Consider the following 19,573-nt stretch of genomic DNA (forward strand, 5'->3'; position numbering starts at 1 on the left):
CAAAAATCCTAAAATCTACATTTTCACCCTGTGATAATTTTTTTATTACACTATTCAAACTTCTGTGACTTTCAGGCCCTCTTACAAAGCTGGCAACTTGCTCCAAGGGTCACAATCAAATCTCCAGGTGTTCTAGGCAGAATGCCAGGGTCTCTGAGCCCCCCAATGGGGTCCTTGGCAACTCTGGACACCCAGAAGGATGGACTGAGTTCTGACAACCCCTGGCTCCAGGAATCCTGAAAGCGCAGAGAGTTGCTGCTGTGTCTCCTGGGGCTCGCCTTTCCCTGACCAGGCAAGGAATATTGCCTGCAGGACTGTGTTTTTCATTTCCTCTCAGGCTTTCCAGCTCCAATTCTCAGTGGGGCTTTCCTAGACCACTCTGGGCACAGCAGCAGCTCTACTGACATTTTTGGGATGTTTGGAACTAGATCTGCACAGAGTACCCAAGGGCTGGTCAGTACCTGGATTTTGCACACTGGATGGGTATTGTTTGCTCCAGAGCACACTTTGCTCTCTCAGTCATACATTTTTTTCTCAGCTGACAGTTCTCCCCCCTTATATAGCCTTGTCTGGACTTCACCAAGCACATTTCCAAGGGAGAGCAGGTTTCCAGCTTGTCTCGGTTTGGAAAGACAGGAGTCAGCTAAGGAAGGCAAGAGCCTCTCCTGAAATGGAGAATGTAAAACCTCCCCACCCCTCCAAATTGCTATAAACTTTAAATTAAGGGGCTCTCAGACAAAAAAAAAAAAAAAAATATGGGAGCAGGAAATAACAGTTCTTTAATAGGGAAGAAAATAAAAGGATACAATAAACAATGCAGTACACTAGAACAACACTGAGTTGTTCTGACAGAGTCAGAACCCAACCTGACACCCTGTGGGTCAGGGTGTTGGTGGCAGTCCCATTGGAATTGTGGCTCAGCCCTCCTGCAGTGTCAGGGGTGGTTCTGCTGGAGCAGGGATCCTGTACAGAAGGATGGATTCTTCCTCTGAAGATCCAGTGGAAGGAGAGGCAGCTGCTGTTCCTCTGGGGAATCCAGTGGAGAAGCCGTGCTGGTGTCTCAAAACCTCTGGATTATATCTGGGTAGGAATGCTTGGCTCCTCCCTCTGGGCTCACATCTCCCAATGGGATGCTGCAGTTCTTATCAGCCATGCAGTGACATTCAATAGCTGTTATCAGCAGATGTCCCCTCTCAAGGGAAGAGTGATTGTGGTCACTCAGAGATCGGAAAACTGCCCACTTGACAAAAGACAACTGCCATACAGATGGTAATAGAATACATCTTGCCTTGCAATCTGGAACACACCTGTAGAGGAGTAACTGCCTCTGTACACATCAAAGATAGAGCTGGCTGCCCTCAGTCTCTATTCCATTGGTGCGGTCTCTGTATTGCTCTGAAATGGATCAGAACTCCAAATTTTTATTCTCTTCTTCGCTTATTATATTTCAAAATTACTAACTAATTTCATTTGACAAGGTGAAACTGTTTCTGATGGCTTTTCTTACAAGTTTCTACCAGTAAGAGATTCATAATTTTGAGGTCAGAAAGGACCATTAAAATTTGATGGTTTTGCTTTCTCATAGCACTGAGTCAAGGACTACAGCTAATTTCTGCAGGGAGACTGTAAGTTTATTTTAGCTATGATGCATCATTTGTAAGATGGAAAAAAAAAAAAGAAACTTTTCAGGTAACAGAAAGTTCACCATCTGCATGTGGACCCACATCTGTTTCCTTTGTACACAGTGGAAATTTTATTGTACAATTCTTGTTCATTACAAACCTGCTTCTAAACCTGAAGGGATTCTGCAAAAGTCAATGGAATTATTCCAGGTTGATGCAAGTGCAGCTGAAATTATTGAAAATTGCTATAAAAATGCCAGTGCACAAAGATTTTGTTATAGAATTGTTTGTGACAATATCTTATGCTCCTAATAATTCTAACACCTATAAATCAGAGATACCATGAAGCCATGTGTTTATTTGACAGGGTACATTAATTTCAGCCTTTTACTGCAGGAAATATACTTTGCTGTCAGGAACCCTAATGCCCTTTTCAAATAGTATTTGTTTTCTGTCTGCTTGCAGTTCCAGTCTGTAGGACACATTCTCCCTGAGTATAACTAGATAAAATACCATTAAATCCTGCTGATGGCTCCCCAGTTCTCAGTGGGAGGAGAGTGAGCCCACGTGTGTACATGCATGCTGCACACAATAAATCCTACAGCATCCTTCTTGTCACCTTTAGTTGGGCCAATATTTTTCTGATCATTAAGTAAGATAACAGGGGAGTTTCATTATTATTCTGGACATAGTTTGCCTGAATTTATCACTTTTTAAGCCATATCTTTTGCTTCGTGTTTCTTGGAAACTGTGTAGAACTCAATTATTGGCTAATTATTTTTGGCAATAAAAGAGAACAGTTCTGGATTTATTGTCTTCAGAAGAATAGCAGCAAAAGCATTAAAAAAAAAGAAAACAGGACTGTAAATCCCAGCAGCAGATTTAAAGCACCTATGTCCTCATCTGGGATTCTACATGTAGAAAGGTGCTTTTGTTTATTTTCTGGCAGTAGAGTGGGGCAGAAACTCCTGTGTCAGATCTCTGCTGATGTGACTGGAGCACTCACACCACAAACAGAGGTTTTAGGGTGCTCATTCATTTCTCAGTGCCAGGCAAACATATTTTTGCACAGCACAATGCTAAGGTGCAGGAAACACAGGGAGCTGATGGGGGAGAGAAGGAAAGGAGGGGGAAAAAGCCAGGCTGGCATTGAAAGAGCTGATATCAGGAGCAGCAGAGTTGACAACATGCGTTTGGACAAGTGCCCGGCCCCGGGAGTGCGTGTCAGTCAGTCACAGCTTGCTGGATGCCATTTCCCAGGATCCGTGTCCCTCCCTGGAGCAAAAGGCTGACCAGAAATGAGCATTTCTCACTGTTCCTCTCTTGGATAAAGAAAATGCTGACATTTAGCATTTTGCACAAAAAGAGCAGCAGCAACCGCTCCCGTGCCGTGTGAGGCAGTGTGTGTTGGAGGGGTAAAGCTGCTCCCATTAATTACACTCCAAAATAACACTTCAAATAATGATTATTTTGTTGCTGTTGCCTGTAATAATATGAAACTTTCTTAATGATCAAAATATTAACATCTTAATTGGGTGAAAGGTTCTGGGTTATTTCAGGCACTCTCACTCACTGCACTCCAAGGCAAATTTCCAAAATTTAAACTTCCATTAGAGAAGCCCATTAGTTTGAGTTTTTCATATTATACTGTGGAGAAATCCCAATTACTGAAAGAAACATAAAGTAGATTGTGATTAAACTTCAAAATGCAATTTAGCAGAAGGTATTAGCTTGAACTCTGAACAATGAACCCTTATGAAACGCTTTCACTGCCTTTTTAAGCCTATTGAATTGATAACAGTATAAATTAACGTTGGCAGTCCATCTTTTTGCCAAGTTCTTCCTCTCAGACAAGTTTTAAGAGTCAACTCTTGGAATAATGAATTTCTGTTTTATTATGGGCAGTGTGTTGCTCAGTGTGGTAAAGGATCTAGGGCCAGGAAGACAGAAGCCATTAGAAAAAATGCGCCTTGCTCCTCTGCAGCCAAAGTTCAAAGGCTTAAAATATTCTGGATTAATCCAAGAAGGAACACTGCTGAACTGCTGCTTCTGAGGGATGACATTTTGCAAAACATCCAACACTCATGCAGTGAGACCAGCAGTTAGTGGCTGTGATGAGGTTTGTCTGGCAAAGTTTTAGTTCACCTTTATTCAAAATAGAAGAAAATACCAGGTCAGGCTGGTTCCAGGGGAGGTTTTGCTGTTAACATGCTCTGCTGAGCAGCTGTGATTTCTGGCCAGCCCTAGCCTTGCACGTCCTGAGTTGTAGTGGTCAGATAATTTTATCCAGCTAAGTACTTACAGGTGCGTTATTTTTCTAGGCAGGTGCTGGAGTTTTCTTACAAATACCTTGTGACTTTTTTGGGGGAAAAAATGTGTTTCAAACAGGAGGATAAGATCTGTGTTTTACTTACATAAGTTTAACTTCAGAATTCCATGCCCTTAACCCTGAGAGGTGACAGTACACACAAAAATCACCTGCACCTACAGACATCCAGGTTGGGGGTATCATCTGCCCAGCGGCTGGGCAACAAACTCTGCTCTTTCAGGGCTCAGAGACTATTGTATTTAACCTGTTTTGCCCACGTGGCTCTTATGCATGTGTTAGTGATTTGGATTTTTATAAGCGTGGTTCCTATAAAGGCTGAGTCATCAAGAAAGTGAAAAAAAATATTCATATGGATTCACAGAGCAAATGTGAGCAGCACCTTTAATTCTATGTTTTACTACTCCCTTTGCACCATTTTGTTTCTGGCTTTTGCATAGATGAATGACAGGAGAAATGACAGGGAGGGATGGATAAATGCTGTAAAATTGGAACAAAAATCAGTGTACTAAGCTATGGTGTCTGGCTGTTCCTGCTGAAGTGGAATGAGGGACCAAGTGGCATAGGATGGAGAGGGGGCATCACCAGTCTCTAATAATCAGGTTTAGACTCTCTTGGATTTGTCCACTCTATGAGAAATTTGCAGGTCTTAAATGATACATGTGTGTGTCAGCCTTAAGGTAGGACTTGACACACTTTACACTGCTATTGCAAATGTTGTAGTCTGACAACAAAATGCTCTTAGAAATGAACACAGTGCGGCACAAGTCCTTTTTGTGTCTCAGCTATAATCCTTGTGCTGTGCTGTGGTATTGCTCCGGGTTTTCCTGTGATAGCCCATTAAACTGAGTAGTGGCAACTCTGCATTACAGAAGCAAATCTTCAAAGCAGGTTAGAGAGACTCTTAAATGTGCACATTTAAAAGTGACAGCTGCTCTCCAGCCTTCTTTTTATTCCTAGCAGAATAAGTGATACAAATCTTCCCCTTCTCATATTATGGAAGTAAGGGAATTTTCCTGATATATTTGGTGATCTTTCTTCATGCAGAAAGATAAATGCACTGATTTTGTTGGTGCTACAGGGATTTACATTTATTTGTGAAAGAGAAGGATCAGGATCATAAATGATCTGTTCTGGTAATAAGCACCAACGATTCGTTTCTCCGGCTTGTGGTTATTTATTTCTCTCCCATTTCAGCTCAGATTTTTCAAGGCTTTTCAGAAAGACTGAATTCAGCATATCTGAGAGTTGTCAGCTCTGCAGACTGCAGTCTCCTGTTTACTTTACACACAGAATAAGTGCCACCAAGGCAGCAATGCAAGCTCACCGTCTTTCAGCAGCTCTGCAATCTGCTTGCTTCTCCACTTATGTGGAGGTAGTACACAAACAGTTCAGTTTTCACCATCATTTACTCGTTGGCTCCTTTGCAGAGGAAGGGTGCCAGTTACTAGATGCAAACTGTTGCTGAGAAAGGGTGCCAATTGCTACTAGGCACAGCAATTTTGTGAAATCCATAGTTGTCTGCAAGGAGAAACACAAACATCAACAACCACTTCGCAGAGTAAACAGCCCTCTTGTAAAATCCCTGTTACTCTGCTGAACAGGGTTTACTACACAGGAAAAGCTCTGCAGACTCCCCTTATGGTGTCCAAAATTTGGGTATGGGAAACTTTACAGGTTACAATGTGTTGTCATCGGTTAAAGGAGCTGGATTTTTTGAGGAGACTTAATGTCATAGCATCACTCATTAATGAATGGCTAAAGAGGAGATTCTTCTGCTGTCAGAATCCTGATGGGCAACATCCCATGGAAAATATCCTGACCAGATCATTCGTGGAATAGGACTGCAGAACTCAGACACCCCTGAATTCCTATTAGTGTGTCAAAATTGGGCTTCCAAGAGGCAGATGGATGCACGAGTATGGTGGGGAGTGGATACAAGGCATCAAAGCTTCCCATTGCATTGTGACTGAGTAAAAGACAGTTTGCTTTTGCACTCTCTCACCCAAGAAAGGGCAAACCTTTTCATAAAATAGTAAAATAATTAACTTAATCCATCCACATTATCTTTGCTTATTGGTTCTGCAGTAACAATGGTAAGGGAGGAGAGCCCCAGAGCCAATTCCTGTCTCTTTCCTCCCCACCTGCTTGGGACAGGAAGCTTCCTGCTATCAAAGGATTTGCACATCTTTCTCACAACAGCCACAGCCAGAGAATCAGGGAACAAATGTCACAAGATAGGGTCATGATCTAGAGAGTGAGAGAAGCATCAGGAGAACCCATTTGAACCGATCACCACCCGAAAGGCAAGTCCTGGGATCCTCTTTCTAAATCTGTTTGCAGAGAATGGAAAAAATGATATTTCCATGGGGAAGGAATAAAGTGAATCCACGCTGATGACAGGTATTTGCCTTGTTTTGCCAGCAGCAAGTCCTCTTTCCAGAGGAGTGGCATTTGCACTAATCCCCCTTTGAGCCTGGAACAATTAGCCGATCTGTGCTTTTCAGAGACACGACACAGTGTGGAGCCTTTGCATTTATTTGTGTCAGCAAACAGCTATGTGGGTCCGTGCCCCAGCACTCTTGAGATGTCACCCAGATTATGCCCTGTTTCCAGTCTGGTAGCTGTTTTCCTGGTGCTGCAACTTGGCTGAAGTGTGAGAGGAGACAGCACTGTGCACCCCTCTCCATGTGCTAATCACTGACATGGTGTTGGCGCATCACCTCTTTTTAGGGTTCATGTCAAAGCAAAGGTGAGCAAACTTTTGGTTCATCCTGAGGTCAGTCCTGGGCTCCCCAGCCCTCCCTTTGCATGCACAAAGTTTTAGTACCATTCAATGTTTTTACTTTACAAATGAAGAAAGCGACTGAATTGATAAATATTAACATAATGTGTATTGCCTTGGCAACGTGGCACTTGATACAAAAATTAAACATAAATTATGTAAACCACCCACGGTGGGAAGCTGTACAGGAGATAGACCTGCTTCCGTTGCCACCAGAAGAACAAATCATCTGGAATAAGGACAAAAGCAAACAGCCTGAAGTTAAACAACATAAACCAAAGGCACCTTTCCCCAGACAGGTCTCTGCTGATTTTCAGGTGCTGTGTGCTGGAAGTGAGACTGTCACATCTCAAGAGAATTGTTCACCAAGGCTGTCATTGGTTGCTTGCAAAAACTCAGCTGATTCCCTAACACTCCTTTTGGGATCAGCCTGCACAACCAGATTCTTTGGAACAGTCTATTTCTCTTACTCATTTCCTCCCAGGTTTTAAATTTAGAGGACAAGCTTGAAAACCCAAGTTGATGAACCAAATCGTTGTCTGAGCACATGTGCCTGATGCTCCCATTGAATATTTTGCCAGGATATATTAATCAGTTTTAATTAGCATTAACTCATTGGATACTTGGTGCAAGTGTGATTTCTGGGAAGAAGCCAGGACAACATTTCCTGGAGTTGAATCTCTATGAAAGCGTTGCTAAGTCCTGGTACCACACAGAGGGATTAGTAAATAGAGAATTGGTGTAAGTTTGGCATTTGACTCCAGCTTAACACAATGAGTTGCTTAACAATTAGAATATTCATCAGACCAGCTGAGTTACAGGGTCTGTCCTCTTACAGTGCACAGTTCTAGTGAATCTGAGTGCACAACATTTCTGCATAAATGAACTTGAGACGTCACCTCAGATTGTGTTGCACTTTCAGCATGAAACAATTGTTTCTGTTGTTCCAGTGCTATAACCAATAGCATGCCATTAAGATTACTTGGTACTAAGTTGTATGCACATTGCATTAAAAAAAAAAGACATTTTATGGCTGAGTGCCTTAGTTGTGTGTACTGTGCCTTCCACATTGGCTTCTCTCCTGAATATTAAACAATTTCCAAAGACAAAAACTGCTGAAAAGCCTTAAAAAGTGTTACCTTTTGTCAGAGACATACCTGTAACTCTGTGGTTATTGGCCTATGAAGATCAGTGCTAATGTGTGACTAGAAATTGTGTGTAGTACCTTCCTATGCAGAGGGTATAGGTTTGGACATACATAATTTGATTTATTAAAGTTGGAATATATTTTGGACCACATGCCCTCCAAAGCAGGAAACGAGTAATTTGATTTTAAATTAATTTCCCAGAAACACACAACGACATTTGAAAAGAGTGCTACAAACCTGACAGTCCAAAAGTATTTATACAGAGAGCAATTTGCTTAACCAACTGCTTCCTTTGTGTCATTTGGTCTTTCAGATAGTTACATTTGGAATAAAGTGTTTTTCTGCTCCGGGTACCTCTTGAGGGACTTCCTGCAGTGATGTGGCTTTAAAACTGAGGCAGGTAGTCTGGGGCTCCCTGGGGAAGGGAAATTTGCTTAATACCTGAATAACACTGAATGTCAGTCAAGCCAAAGGAAAGGAAAAAAAAGCTGGACAAGTGAAAGATAAATAGGTTTAAATAATTACTATTGAAATCTGATTATGCTTGTAATTTCTTTCTCAGCATGGGAGTCCCTCTGTAAGCAATTCAGCACAGCCCTTTGAATCCTGCTGGAGTTTTATTAATATTTCAGTAGCTGCGTTAGTAATGGCACGAACCGTGGTAGTGCTGTGATGAGCTGTGGAGTTTTCAGTGAAATCCCTGCCTTAGGTGGATCAATAAAGGCACACAAACAGAGCACCTGGGCCTCCAGAGGGAGGGACCAACCCTGCAAACATCCTTTCCTGTGCCATTAGTCCTGGGAGAAGTTCTGGAGAGCTCAGCAGCAATAATCACCGCCCCAGGAAGAAGCGGCTGGATTTAATGGCACCGCGCATACCAGCGAGCACAAGGTCTAGTCAAATGTGTTTACTGAGAGAAAAAATTGCTGCTGTGCTTCCAGAGTCCATCCCCTTTCAGGGAAGTGCTTCAGAGTGTGCTCTCCTTTCAGCCTGTGGTTGAGCCCCTGTGCTTCAGTGGGTGCAAAGTGGCCTTAAGTGTTTTGCCGAATAGGAGCCTCATACATTTGCGTGTTTACCTGCAGCTTTTCCATATCTATTTTCAGATATCTTTTATCTTTTCCAGTGAACTTTGCATTTTCTTCCCTTGCAATGTGTGTCTTTTCTTCTCTGGGTATGGAGATTTTTCACCTTGTTTCGTGCTGACTTGTAGAACAATAGTGGGTTTTGCCCTTGTGCCTTTCTCCAGTTTTTACTCAAATCATTGAGTGTCACCACCTGATTGTGAGTTTTCAGAGTACACCCCTTGGTTATTTGGCAGCCACCTCTCTCTGCACCTCACGTCACTGAGGAAGTTTATATCTCAAAACCAGGCTCAATATGGAGATGGCAAGGGAATTTCATCCCACTTCAGCAACAAAAGCTCAGAAAAACAGTTGGTCTGTTTGTATGTCCATTTTCTACAGTCAGATACCTTGGCATATCCAAGTTGCTAAAGCTCAAAATTTGCACCATAGGCTTGTGTTATCTCATTTCTTGCCATTTCTTTAAGATGTCGTCCCCTGACGAGAATACTCCAGGCTGTTTTTTCTTCTAGCTGGAGAGTCCTCTTTAAAAATAAGCATGCTACCAAAGAGAAAGAAAATAAACCCATCTAGGATTATTTCCAGCAGGAAAAGCAGCTGCAGCTGAGGGGGCAGAGATGCCAAAGCCCAGGAGTCCGGAGTCAGAACTCTGAGATTTATGAAGAGTTAAGTGAGTTGCACGTGGATAAGCAGTTGAAGGCTGAGCCACCACCTCCAGTAGGGCAAAAAGAGGTAACACAAACGACTTTCCTACCTGAATACTGCATGAAATTCATTGCACCAGCTCTGTAGTGCATGCCACTGGTTTATGTGGGGCTTATGGCTTGTAAAAATACATGTTTGTCAAGGGGTAGGAAAGCAATAGTGTGTAATAGGTATTACAGTCCTAATACAAAAGAGAGAGGATTTTGTCATTATAAAAATAATTGGAAAGCTTGGAAAACATGCATTATAAATTATTATGGAATTTTAAGAGGCTTTTGTGAAAAAAAAAAAACAAACCACAAAATCATCTATAAAGTTACTGTCCCATTTTAGGAGAAAATATGTGTGTGATTTCCCACTGAAAAGCAGCTCTAGGAATGGCATCTGCTGACTTGGCAGACCTGAATGTTGAATTCACTGGAGAGCATCTGCTCTCTGTCACAGATTAACATTTCTTTTCCTGTTAACACACACCCAAGAAAGGTGCTGCAATTTAAGTAGCTGATGTGAAGGTACTAACTAAAGAGCAAGCCTTGGTATTATTTAGTTGATTTGGCCAAAGTGCAGCTCATTAATTGTTTCTTGATGTGTACACATTGACATTTATTTTCAAGTTGTGGCATGATGTTGTCCTCATAACCATAAATATCAAAAATAATGTGTTTGTACTGTACACTGAGTGACTCCAGGCTGTGTAATTGCCTGTATTCTCCTTGCTTACTTGTTGGGGGTTCTTCCCCTTCAGGTTTAGTATTTTATTGACATAACATTGCCTTTATTACTAGAGAGTGAAGGATTCCTCTCTTTGAAATCAGGAAATGGAGGTTTGGAATGTCCTGGGAGTTTGGAGAACTCCACAGCTGCTTGAGGCTGGAACCAGGAATTGCTGTGTGGGATGAAAATTGATGAAAGGGAAGGGATGGCACAGCACTCACACACATCACACCTTTCCCAGTTCTGCAGCAAAACTGCTGGCAAGTTTGTGCCCAGCAGGAGCAATCCCATGGAGAAATCTTGACAGAACAACAGGAAACAGACCCATCCCAGAGCCAGGGCTCCCCTTCTCCAAGCCTGCTGATTCTTGTTGTCATATGGGTGGAATCTGCTGAACTAAATGTAAACAATCTGCATCTGGACTTGTCATCTGAGGCCTCTGTTTAGACAATGTAGGCAGGTAAATGTGTCTCCAGCTGAAATCAGCATTTACATTAGGTCAGATCTCATAAAAGTGTCCATTTCTCTCCATTAACTATAAAGGGAGCACTTAGGTTGCACATTTAGGTGAGATAAATTCCACTCACAGGAACCAGAAATCCTCCAGCCGTGAAGCCTTTCTTTAAAGGGCAATCCTTGCCAGAGTACATCTTGGCATATTCATATTCAGAAAGAAAACATCCTGAATTTAGAGGAAGGAGACTCAAATATTTGATATTCTGGTCTCAGAGAAAAAAAAAATAATATGTATATTTAGCAAAGAAATACAAACAATGTAAAGAAGCATTATAACTAGGAGGAATTAGAAGACCACGTCAGGCATTTTTCTCTCAGGGGATTAGGTATCTTTCATGTTTAAATATCTTTTCAAGACAAATGGACCCTGTGATCCTAACCAGGGAGGCCAGAAAACTCTGTCCTTTTTTAGTGCTAAACAAAATGTCATGATAAGTCAGGAACATCCTAGCCTCGATATATTCAGCAACATCGTGATAAAGAAATAATCCCCATTTCCTCCCTCAGCTTTCAAAGGGTCCTGAGACACAAATGCCACCTCTCTATAGCAGAGTATAATTGACTCTATTTGCAGCTGCTTAGAGAGAGGTGGAGGAGCATGGCAATAATCCAGGGATGAGCTGAAATCGAGCGGAAGTTCACGCGAGGCTACGAATGCCAGCACAAAAGAGCAGAGCCCAAAGGATGCTATTTTGGAAGGTCTCGTGGGGACATCACATACCCACGGTCCCCCTGAGCAGAAGCAATCCTGGTGCCAGCACGCCAGGACACGCTCGTCATGTTTTTTGATGAATGTCCCAAGAAGTTGCAAGCGGCCAAATAAAGCCAACAACTGCAAGGGGGTGACAGATTGGGTATGGCCAAGAGGCTTCCAGTGATTGTCAGTAACAGGAAACGCTGGACGTGTTCCGAGTAAAGCCCTGGTGGTGTCAGTAAAGGGTCCATTAAATGATTAAAAATTCATTCTGTATCAATCATCAGAAAGGCACCGTAGAAGTAAAATCATTGGTGTCACGGGTGGAGAAGACTTGGGAGGACAGACTGGTTGCTTTCTCTGCCAAAATGCTGACCCATAAAATATTCACACAACTTTGTGGAATCTGGCTTTAAATGGATTTCTGGCTTTAAGCTTAGATTTCTTCATTTACCAAAAGGAATAATTCACTTGTTAAAAAGAAATATTTCATGCCTATTTCCTTAAATACCAGCCTTTTCTCACCATTTTTTTCCCTTTCAAAGTGCCATTTCATTAGAGTCTTTTACCAGTTTTATCCATTAGTCTCTTTGTATTAATTAATATCACTTACTTTAATAGACTGTTGCTTGCTTCCTATTGTCTGGGGTTTACCCCCTGAAGTCATGCACCATTGTTCTTTAATTTCTTTTTTTTTTTTAATTAATATCTCTGAGCCACTTATCTGACATTTTTTACCTCTTTCTTTGCAATTCCCTCAACTGTTCATTTTCTGAGTTCTTTTGCCAAGGAGGAAGTGCAATGTTGAAATACAATTTCTACAGAACTCTAAAAGAAGAAATAATATCTCATTATCTAGATATGATGCTTTCATATGGTTTTCTACATCATTACATCCCACTGCAAAATCACATCTATTTTTTTTAATATTACTTCAGGTTTCCAAAATGTTCATTGAAATTTTCCTGTAACTTTCCCATTTATACTTTTTTAAATCATGTCCTATTTTGCTATATTCTCTCCACATTTCCCTTCTCTTTTCCCTTCTGCTTCCTCGATTTCAATACTCTCTCCAATTTAATATTATCAGCTAACATGAGGATTATATCGGTCAGGACCTCTTCTGTATCTTTAGTGAAGATAATGCTGACCCTAATCCCTGCAGATTTCCTCCTCTGAAGAGAAAGTTTGTGCTATATTTGGGTCCTTAGAATGGCTTTTCTCCACACAGCAGTGGGTGAACATGAGCCAATTACAATTTTTTTTAAAAGTAAGCTTTTCTGTAACAGACATCCAACTGTTTTCTTGAGGTTTATATATCATATGTCAATTTGATAGATTAAGGCTCTGATTTTCAGAGGTGAGGCAGAGAAGAAGGGAGGTAAGAGGGCTAAGCCTTGAGCAAACATCAACTTTCGATGAGATTTCAGCCTCTCACTGCTAAAGGCTTTTGGAAAAACACTTTCAGATCAATTTGCTGCTATTACAGGCACAAGCAGCGGGTGTGGAAGCCCAGTCCAGGGACTTAAAACAGTCACTCCATCAACAAACATTTTAAAAACTGCCTTCTGCAGCATGAGTTTATGCACCAGGGGAAGATCTTCCAAAGGGGTCTCTGACAGATCCCTTGCCTCTGCCTGGGACACTTCCTCCACTCACCCATTCCAAGAAAGAGAGGGGATTCTGTATTTGTCCTTTTTGCCTTCTTTTAAGCTCTTTTCACCCTTTTTGTGCAGAGTTCTCTTAGCACACAGGAGAACCACCTCACTGCCTTTATGTCTATGACTTTTCACTCTGAGTAAGCTCCCTCCTTTTCTCTGTCTTTATTTAATTTACTTTAATCACAGGCTGCAGCAAGTGTTTAGTGATATGTGGTTCCCATTATTATTCCCTTTTCCTCCTCTCTCAGCTCAGTGTTGTGTTTACTTATTGCTGCTCTCCTGGGCCGTTTCCAGTTTTCCATGAGCATTCACTATTGATTGCTAATGATGTGTTAACTGGGAGCATTGGATCCCTTTATTCTCTGCAGCGTGCCTTGCCTGGGTCTGCTGGTTTGTATTTGTGTATTTACAGGCTTTCTGGCTATTTCTCTACTTACATTTATATTAATTCTAACAGGCTCTCCTCCTTTTTGTTATTGATCCCCTTGTTGGATGATTTTAAGAAGTGTTTATTTTCTTAGACAACTGAATTTTGATTAGCTACATTCCCCTCATCAATTGCTCTTGTGTCCCTGACTCTTCCCTGAGTTCATGAAAACCCTCTTATTCCCTTCAACCTTTCTGGCAAAGAGTAAACTTTGCTTCCTTCCCGGAGTCATCCCTAATCTTTTCCTTCTCTCTCATATGTCTGGTTCCATTTTCTAGTCCCTGTTCAGACCCTCAAACCTTAATCTACAGTTTTCTGAATCCATATTCATTGCCTCTTCTTCTTTGAAGGCTTTTCAAAAGAAAACCTGTCTGTTTGCCTTGCATGTTCCCCACCTCCCTTTGACACTGATGGATTCTAATATTTCCTGGAAACTCCTCCTGATAAATAACTAAATAGTCTATGATAATTTCATTGTATTTTGTTCTGTGAATTTCCTTACCTGTCTCTGCTAAATCCATCTCTCTAGTTGAAAATGTTATCAAGCTGACATTGCTCTCACAATTTTCTTTGATTTCTGTCTATTGGTAAGAATTATACCCAACAAACCTTCTCTTCTCATTGGAACCCCTATTTTCTACATCCTACAGCTGCATATGATTTAGGACTATTTCAGTGATCTCTGTTTTGACATCCTCGTAACAGAACACATAATGACTAAATGCATTCCCTAATGAGCAGCATCATGAAGTTCTGACTGTGCTAGAACTTGCTATGACATTTTTTCCCACCATCATCCACTGTTGTGAGTCTGTAGGAAATGGGCTCCATACGACAGCTGCATTCTGAATATGGCTTTTCAGAAGCTTTATCCCTATCTTGGACCTGTTCTGTTCTTTCTGTTCTCTCTTTTTAAAAGGTCTCTTCTCAATTGTTTGCAGATCTTTTGCGTGCAGCATTAAAAACCCTAGCCAAGACTGTGACCTTCTGGATGCTGCAGCTAATTGCAAACAAGTAGCTTCCACCCCCGCTTGCAAGCGCTGCTGGAATGTTCAGTCTTACCCATTTTACCCCAGGTTCAGCATTTCTCTGAATTCAGCCATAAATTTTGCATTGACTGTGTATGCTGGAAAACAGAGGACCCATTTTCACATTAATAATAAATATATAAAGCTGTGCCTAGTCTCTTACTCAATCACCATCATGCTTATGAAAATAATACTTTATCTGTACGTGCCATCTCTTATATAACTATCTCACAGGCTGTTTAAAAGCGTGGGTAAGTATTATTGCCCTCATTTTTTTTTTAAATGAAGGCAATAGTATTGCAAGATAAAGCATAAAAAGTGGGAACTCAGAGAACAGAGCAAACCAGTTCACAAATGACACACCTCTCCTGCTTGGAGCTATTTGTCATTGCCATGACCCATAGAAGATGCCAGCTTTGGTATTGCCCCCTTACACCAGATAATGATCTAATACATCCAGAAACAAACTGTGAGCAGGACTGGGCAAATATCAGGTCTTTCACTTTAGTGGCCAAGCTATTTAGCTTGTAAAATTTAAAGGCAAATCAAGTTAAATTCAATTTTGGATTAACACAAAATAGAAATCTTTTATTTTAGCTAGCAAATAAAACAGGGGGAAGATATTTCCTCTTTCCTTCTAAAAAAAGTGTCTTGATTTTGTTTAAGGAAAGCTTAACCTGAAATGAAATTTCTATTTCATATTTGGGTGACTTACTGAATCTTGTATCATATGTCTTTTAATCATGAGTTCAGCCTTCAAAACAGATTTTGAAAATAATATATTCCCCTAAATTTTTTTTACCCACATCTGCTTGAGAGTTCCTGCTCTAAATAGATGAGACAACCAATGCTTCAGGGAGTGGGAATATTCCTGCCCCATTTTGCAGAGGAGGATCTGAGAAACGCTGAATTTAAACAATGCACCTAAGATGATGGTGTCAAATATTTCAGGCAAGTGGTAGAGCCCTTGAGACACTTCCAAAAGCCATGTGCCTCTCCTCCTGCATCACCTTGAGAACAGAATGGTGTGACAGAAAGGCAAGGGGCCGTGTCATGTGCTGAGAACAAGTCAGGATGAGACAGGGGGAAGAGCCCTCTCAACATATTCGTACTTTGGCTTCGTGTGGCTGGGTGCTGGAGGAGAGGCTGTCAGCAGGAGCAGAGCATGGTCCTGCCTGAGCAGGTGCAGATTTCACCCATCAGCTGTGGGTGATGAACCCCAGGAATGAGGCCCAAAAGACAGGAACCCAAGGCAGGTCATCCAATTCATCCTTCAGCATTTCAGGAGATAGGTCCCACTTGTGGTACCCCCCACCCAAAGGCAGGAGCCTTCAGAATCTCAAACAGATGGAGTCCATCATTCCTGTCCCACTTGTGGTACCCCCTACTGAAAGGTAGGAGCCTTCAGGATGTCAAGCAGATGAAGTCCATCATTCTAAGGTTCCACCTACCATAAACCAGAGTAACCTGGTCTAGTGGAAGGTGTCCCTGCCCATGGCTGGGGGTCTGGAACTGGATGATCTTGAAGATCCCTTCCAACCCAAATAATTCTAAGATTCTGTGATGAATATTCAATGGCTGTTCACTCTCTTTGTGTGGTTTGCTTCTCTGTTGTTTCAAAAAGTAAGTTCTGTGTGTTAAGTTCTTTCTGTTGATGGGTCAGTCCCTGGTCTCAGGGTAGGCAGAGCTGTCACCAAGGGGTGGCACCTGGGGGAGTGCATGGCAATGTCTCTGTTGTGGTGGCTTCAGCTGGGGTGCTGGTTAGTGGAATGACAACCCAGCTACTTCCTTCAGGGCAACTGATCAATTTGTTTTCCACATCTTTGCTCTTGTTGACAACAAGCTTGATGAAATCAGTCTTTCTGAAGGCAGCACAGTGGATTTGACAAATCCTGCAGAACTGCTGGAGCAGATCCCCGAGTTTGCTGAGGAGCTGATGGAGCCTGAGGATTGCTTCCCTGAAGGTAAGAGCCTGCATGTTTCACTGCAATGCTGGGGCAAGAAACCTTCTTTTCCCTTACTGAACATCTCCCAGCCTTCTCACCATGTTGCTGTGGTTGCTTGCAGTAGTATTTCACTGGATGCCCTCTGTTTTTCAGACACTATAATGCTCCAAACACATACTCAAAATCCTTTGTTACCATTAGTCTTTGGATTTCCAAGGTGAGATAAGCCAAGAGCATGCTTTAAAATGCTCTGCAGCTTCTAAAGTCTTAGGCTTTTAAAATCCTAATTTGTGCCATAAAGAATTGTTTGTTTCTTTGCTCGTTTTCTAAATGCTGATTTTTGTCATTTGGCCAGTGAAGATTTGTGCCTTCCAATATGTGTGCATGATCAAATTTGGTAAAGAACTGGCCAGATCAGAATATTTCCATTGCTTAAATGTGTCCAGGCAGTTCATAGATCCTGTCTGGAGGGTTCATGAGTCTCAGGGACTCTCTTCCATTTATTTTAAAGGGTGTCAAGATTAGCACATCCAGTAACTTCCATCTAGTCAGAGAACTGCTATGCAATGGGCATTTAACATCATTATCTTAGATAACAACAGACCACATTTACATATCTCTTTTAATACCATATTCACCATAATTTTATTAATATTTTAACACCAGCCTGCTCCAAAACACAGATGTAAAACCCAGCTACATCAGGAGATCTATGTTAAAATAAATATATAAAGTAAATAGCATTCCAAGTTATTTCTTCTCAGAGTGAGTTCAATTCTAAATATTATCTTAGTCAAATTTTTGTTTTCCTATAAATCTGGGTTGGGAAAAACAGGGTTAGCTGAATGTAAGAATAGTCCCTTGAAAATTCAAGCATTATTAGAAACAAAAACAGAGCAGCTCAGATGGGATCAGACAGAGATGATTTGCTGGGTACATGAATGCCCCTAAAGTCAGCAAAAATGTGCATCTCTATATCTGTGAGAAAGATGATTGAATGAGGTAAGGGAGCCCTGCAGGGCTTACAAATGTCCCTTGGATCTAAACATTTTTTTGGCAGCTCTGCTTAAAAGCAGTAGCCAAAAATTAATGCAGCTGATGGAAGAGAGCATGGTGTAACTATTCAGGGCCATGCAATAACATTTCGGAATTAGATCTGGTGTTTTCATTCTTTCACAATATATTTCTTAATGGGGCTAGTGAGCAGCTATCTCTGTTGTGCCCTGCAAAGTGATTATGTTATAGATGCTTAAACAAGCCAGTGCAGTGAGATCAGTGCTGTTCAGATGCCAGTTTACAAATTCTGAAACTGTTTGGCCATGACCACCATCCAGCTTTTTTAAAGAAATGAGGCAGATACCACACAACACTGTAATTTGATCTCTCTTAAGATAACCAGACCTTCCTGAACTCCATGGTGCAGGACCACAATGGAACCAGTTTGTCAGATCTTCCTCAGTGCTGTCTGTGGGATGCTCTTCCAGATGGATCACTGGAAGTATTTAACCAGATTTGAAGCCTGCTGATCAACCTGGCAGCAGAGAAATGCAGAAATGAAGGCACTGTTGGGTTACTCCCACCCAGGTTCTGGCACCCTTCCTCCTGAGCACCCCTGGTCCTGCATTTTGTTTTTGCTCCTAATCTCTCTTAGTTCCTCACCAATGCCTATGCAAGTCAAGGTGTTTTTCTCTTGTCCCAGGATGCAGCCAGCTGAGCCTTGAGCTCTAAATGGGAATTGAAGGAGAGCCTGCTCTCCTGTCCAGGGACACCTGCAGGTGCAGGGGACATCCTCCCCAACATATCTACTCTCCTTTCCTGTGCAGCACAGATTATCCATGCACATTTTTCAGACTTTACTCTTTTGCCTAAATGTGATCACATTGCTCATGGATTTGGCAAAAATGCACGAACACGGTGCGATTATTTGCTCATAAAATTTCCAGTGAAATTGCATAAACTGAAAGTCCAAATGATTCTTACAGCAATGACATTAACATTAGGTTTAATTTATGCAGAGAAACAAAGTGTTTTCCTGTAATCAACTGCTATTAAATATTTCCAATATTTTTGCCCAAACTTACTATTGCAATTAAACCTCATGCAGCTGTCACTTCAGTCTAGTTAAAAACCAAGTAAGCCAACTAACAGCAGTCTAATTAGTTGAGATGACAAGACTTTAAACTACAAAAATGAAAATATTGAAGAGAATGCACTGGGCAGGTTTATCTAGTGCTGCCTTTACTGACTTTTTATAAAGAGATACAGCAATATTTGGTACATTTGGGAGTATGAAAGTTAATATTTGTGAAAGAAGGAGATTATGTGAAAAAGAAGAGGGAGAGGGGAAGGGTTAATTTCTTAACTTCTTTAGCTATCTAAATTCAAACTATGACATTTCTCAACGCATCCAGCATAGGTTATGTCCTGAACAAATATGTTCCAGATTCAGGCCCCTTTTTTTCAGATAACAAAGGCAACAAAGATAATGCATGTTCTTGAAATAGTTGCTGAAAGTTTGCTGAGGTCACAGTTTTCCGGGAGTTGGGTGACCCAGATAAGCCATAGGTCGTTTTTCTTGGGGAGACTTGTTAATGTGTTATCATCTCAAAATAGCTTTGATTAGGGTCAACAGGGAACATTCTTGGGTCAGGAAATATGAAGGCAAGGTAGGGTCACAGCCCTGGCAGCGAGCAAGTATTGCTGGGAAGAACCTGACAGAAATGGAGAGACCATTTCTGGTTGATGGGAAAGGAACATTTATCCAATGCCAGCTATTTGGGTACTTTTTCCTCCAGATGCCTTGCAACACTCCAGTCCCGTTACCTCCATCGGTATGTGTTCTCTGCAGCAAAATTTACTCCCTCTTTGGACATTATCTTCCGTGTCTCACAGAAGGTCATCCAAAGAGAGCCCTCGGCC

The 19,573-nt window shown here is 41.5% G+C and overlaps 1 protein-coding gene across 4 annotated transcripts in view; it reads left to right on the forward strand.

The window, feature by feature from the left end:
* LOC131556924 (sodium channel protein type 5 subunit alpha-like) overlaps window positions 1–19,573 on the forward strand; it is a 178,515-nt gene that overhangs the window by 106,639 nt on the left and 52,303 nt on the right. The window contains exons 17-18 of one of the 4 annotated variants that reach the window (XM_058803871.1): window positions 9,549–9,695; window positions 16,552–16,672. In XM_058803871.1, coding sequence (XP_058659854.1) covers window positions 9,549–9,695; window positions 16,552–16,672 — 268 coding nt within the window. Of the gene's footprint in view, window positions 1–9,548; window positions 9,696–15,045; window positions 15,055–16,551; window positions 16,673–19,573 lie in introns of all 4 variants that reach the window. The other 3 variants (XM_058803862.1, XM_058803879.1, XM_058803887.1) reach the window with 3 other exon arrangements.

Source organism: Ammospiza caudacuta, chromosome 1 (genome assembly GCF_027887145.1).
Source record: "Ammospiza caudacuta isolate bAmmCau1 chromosome 1, bAmmCau1.pri, whole genome shotgun sequence".
NCBI classification, from domain to species: domain Eukaryota; kingdom Metazoa; phylum Chordata; class Aves; order Passeriformes; family Passerellidae; genus Ammospiza; species Ammospiza caudacuta.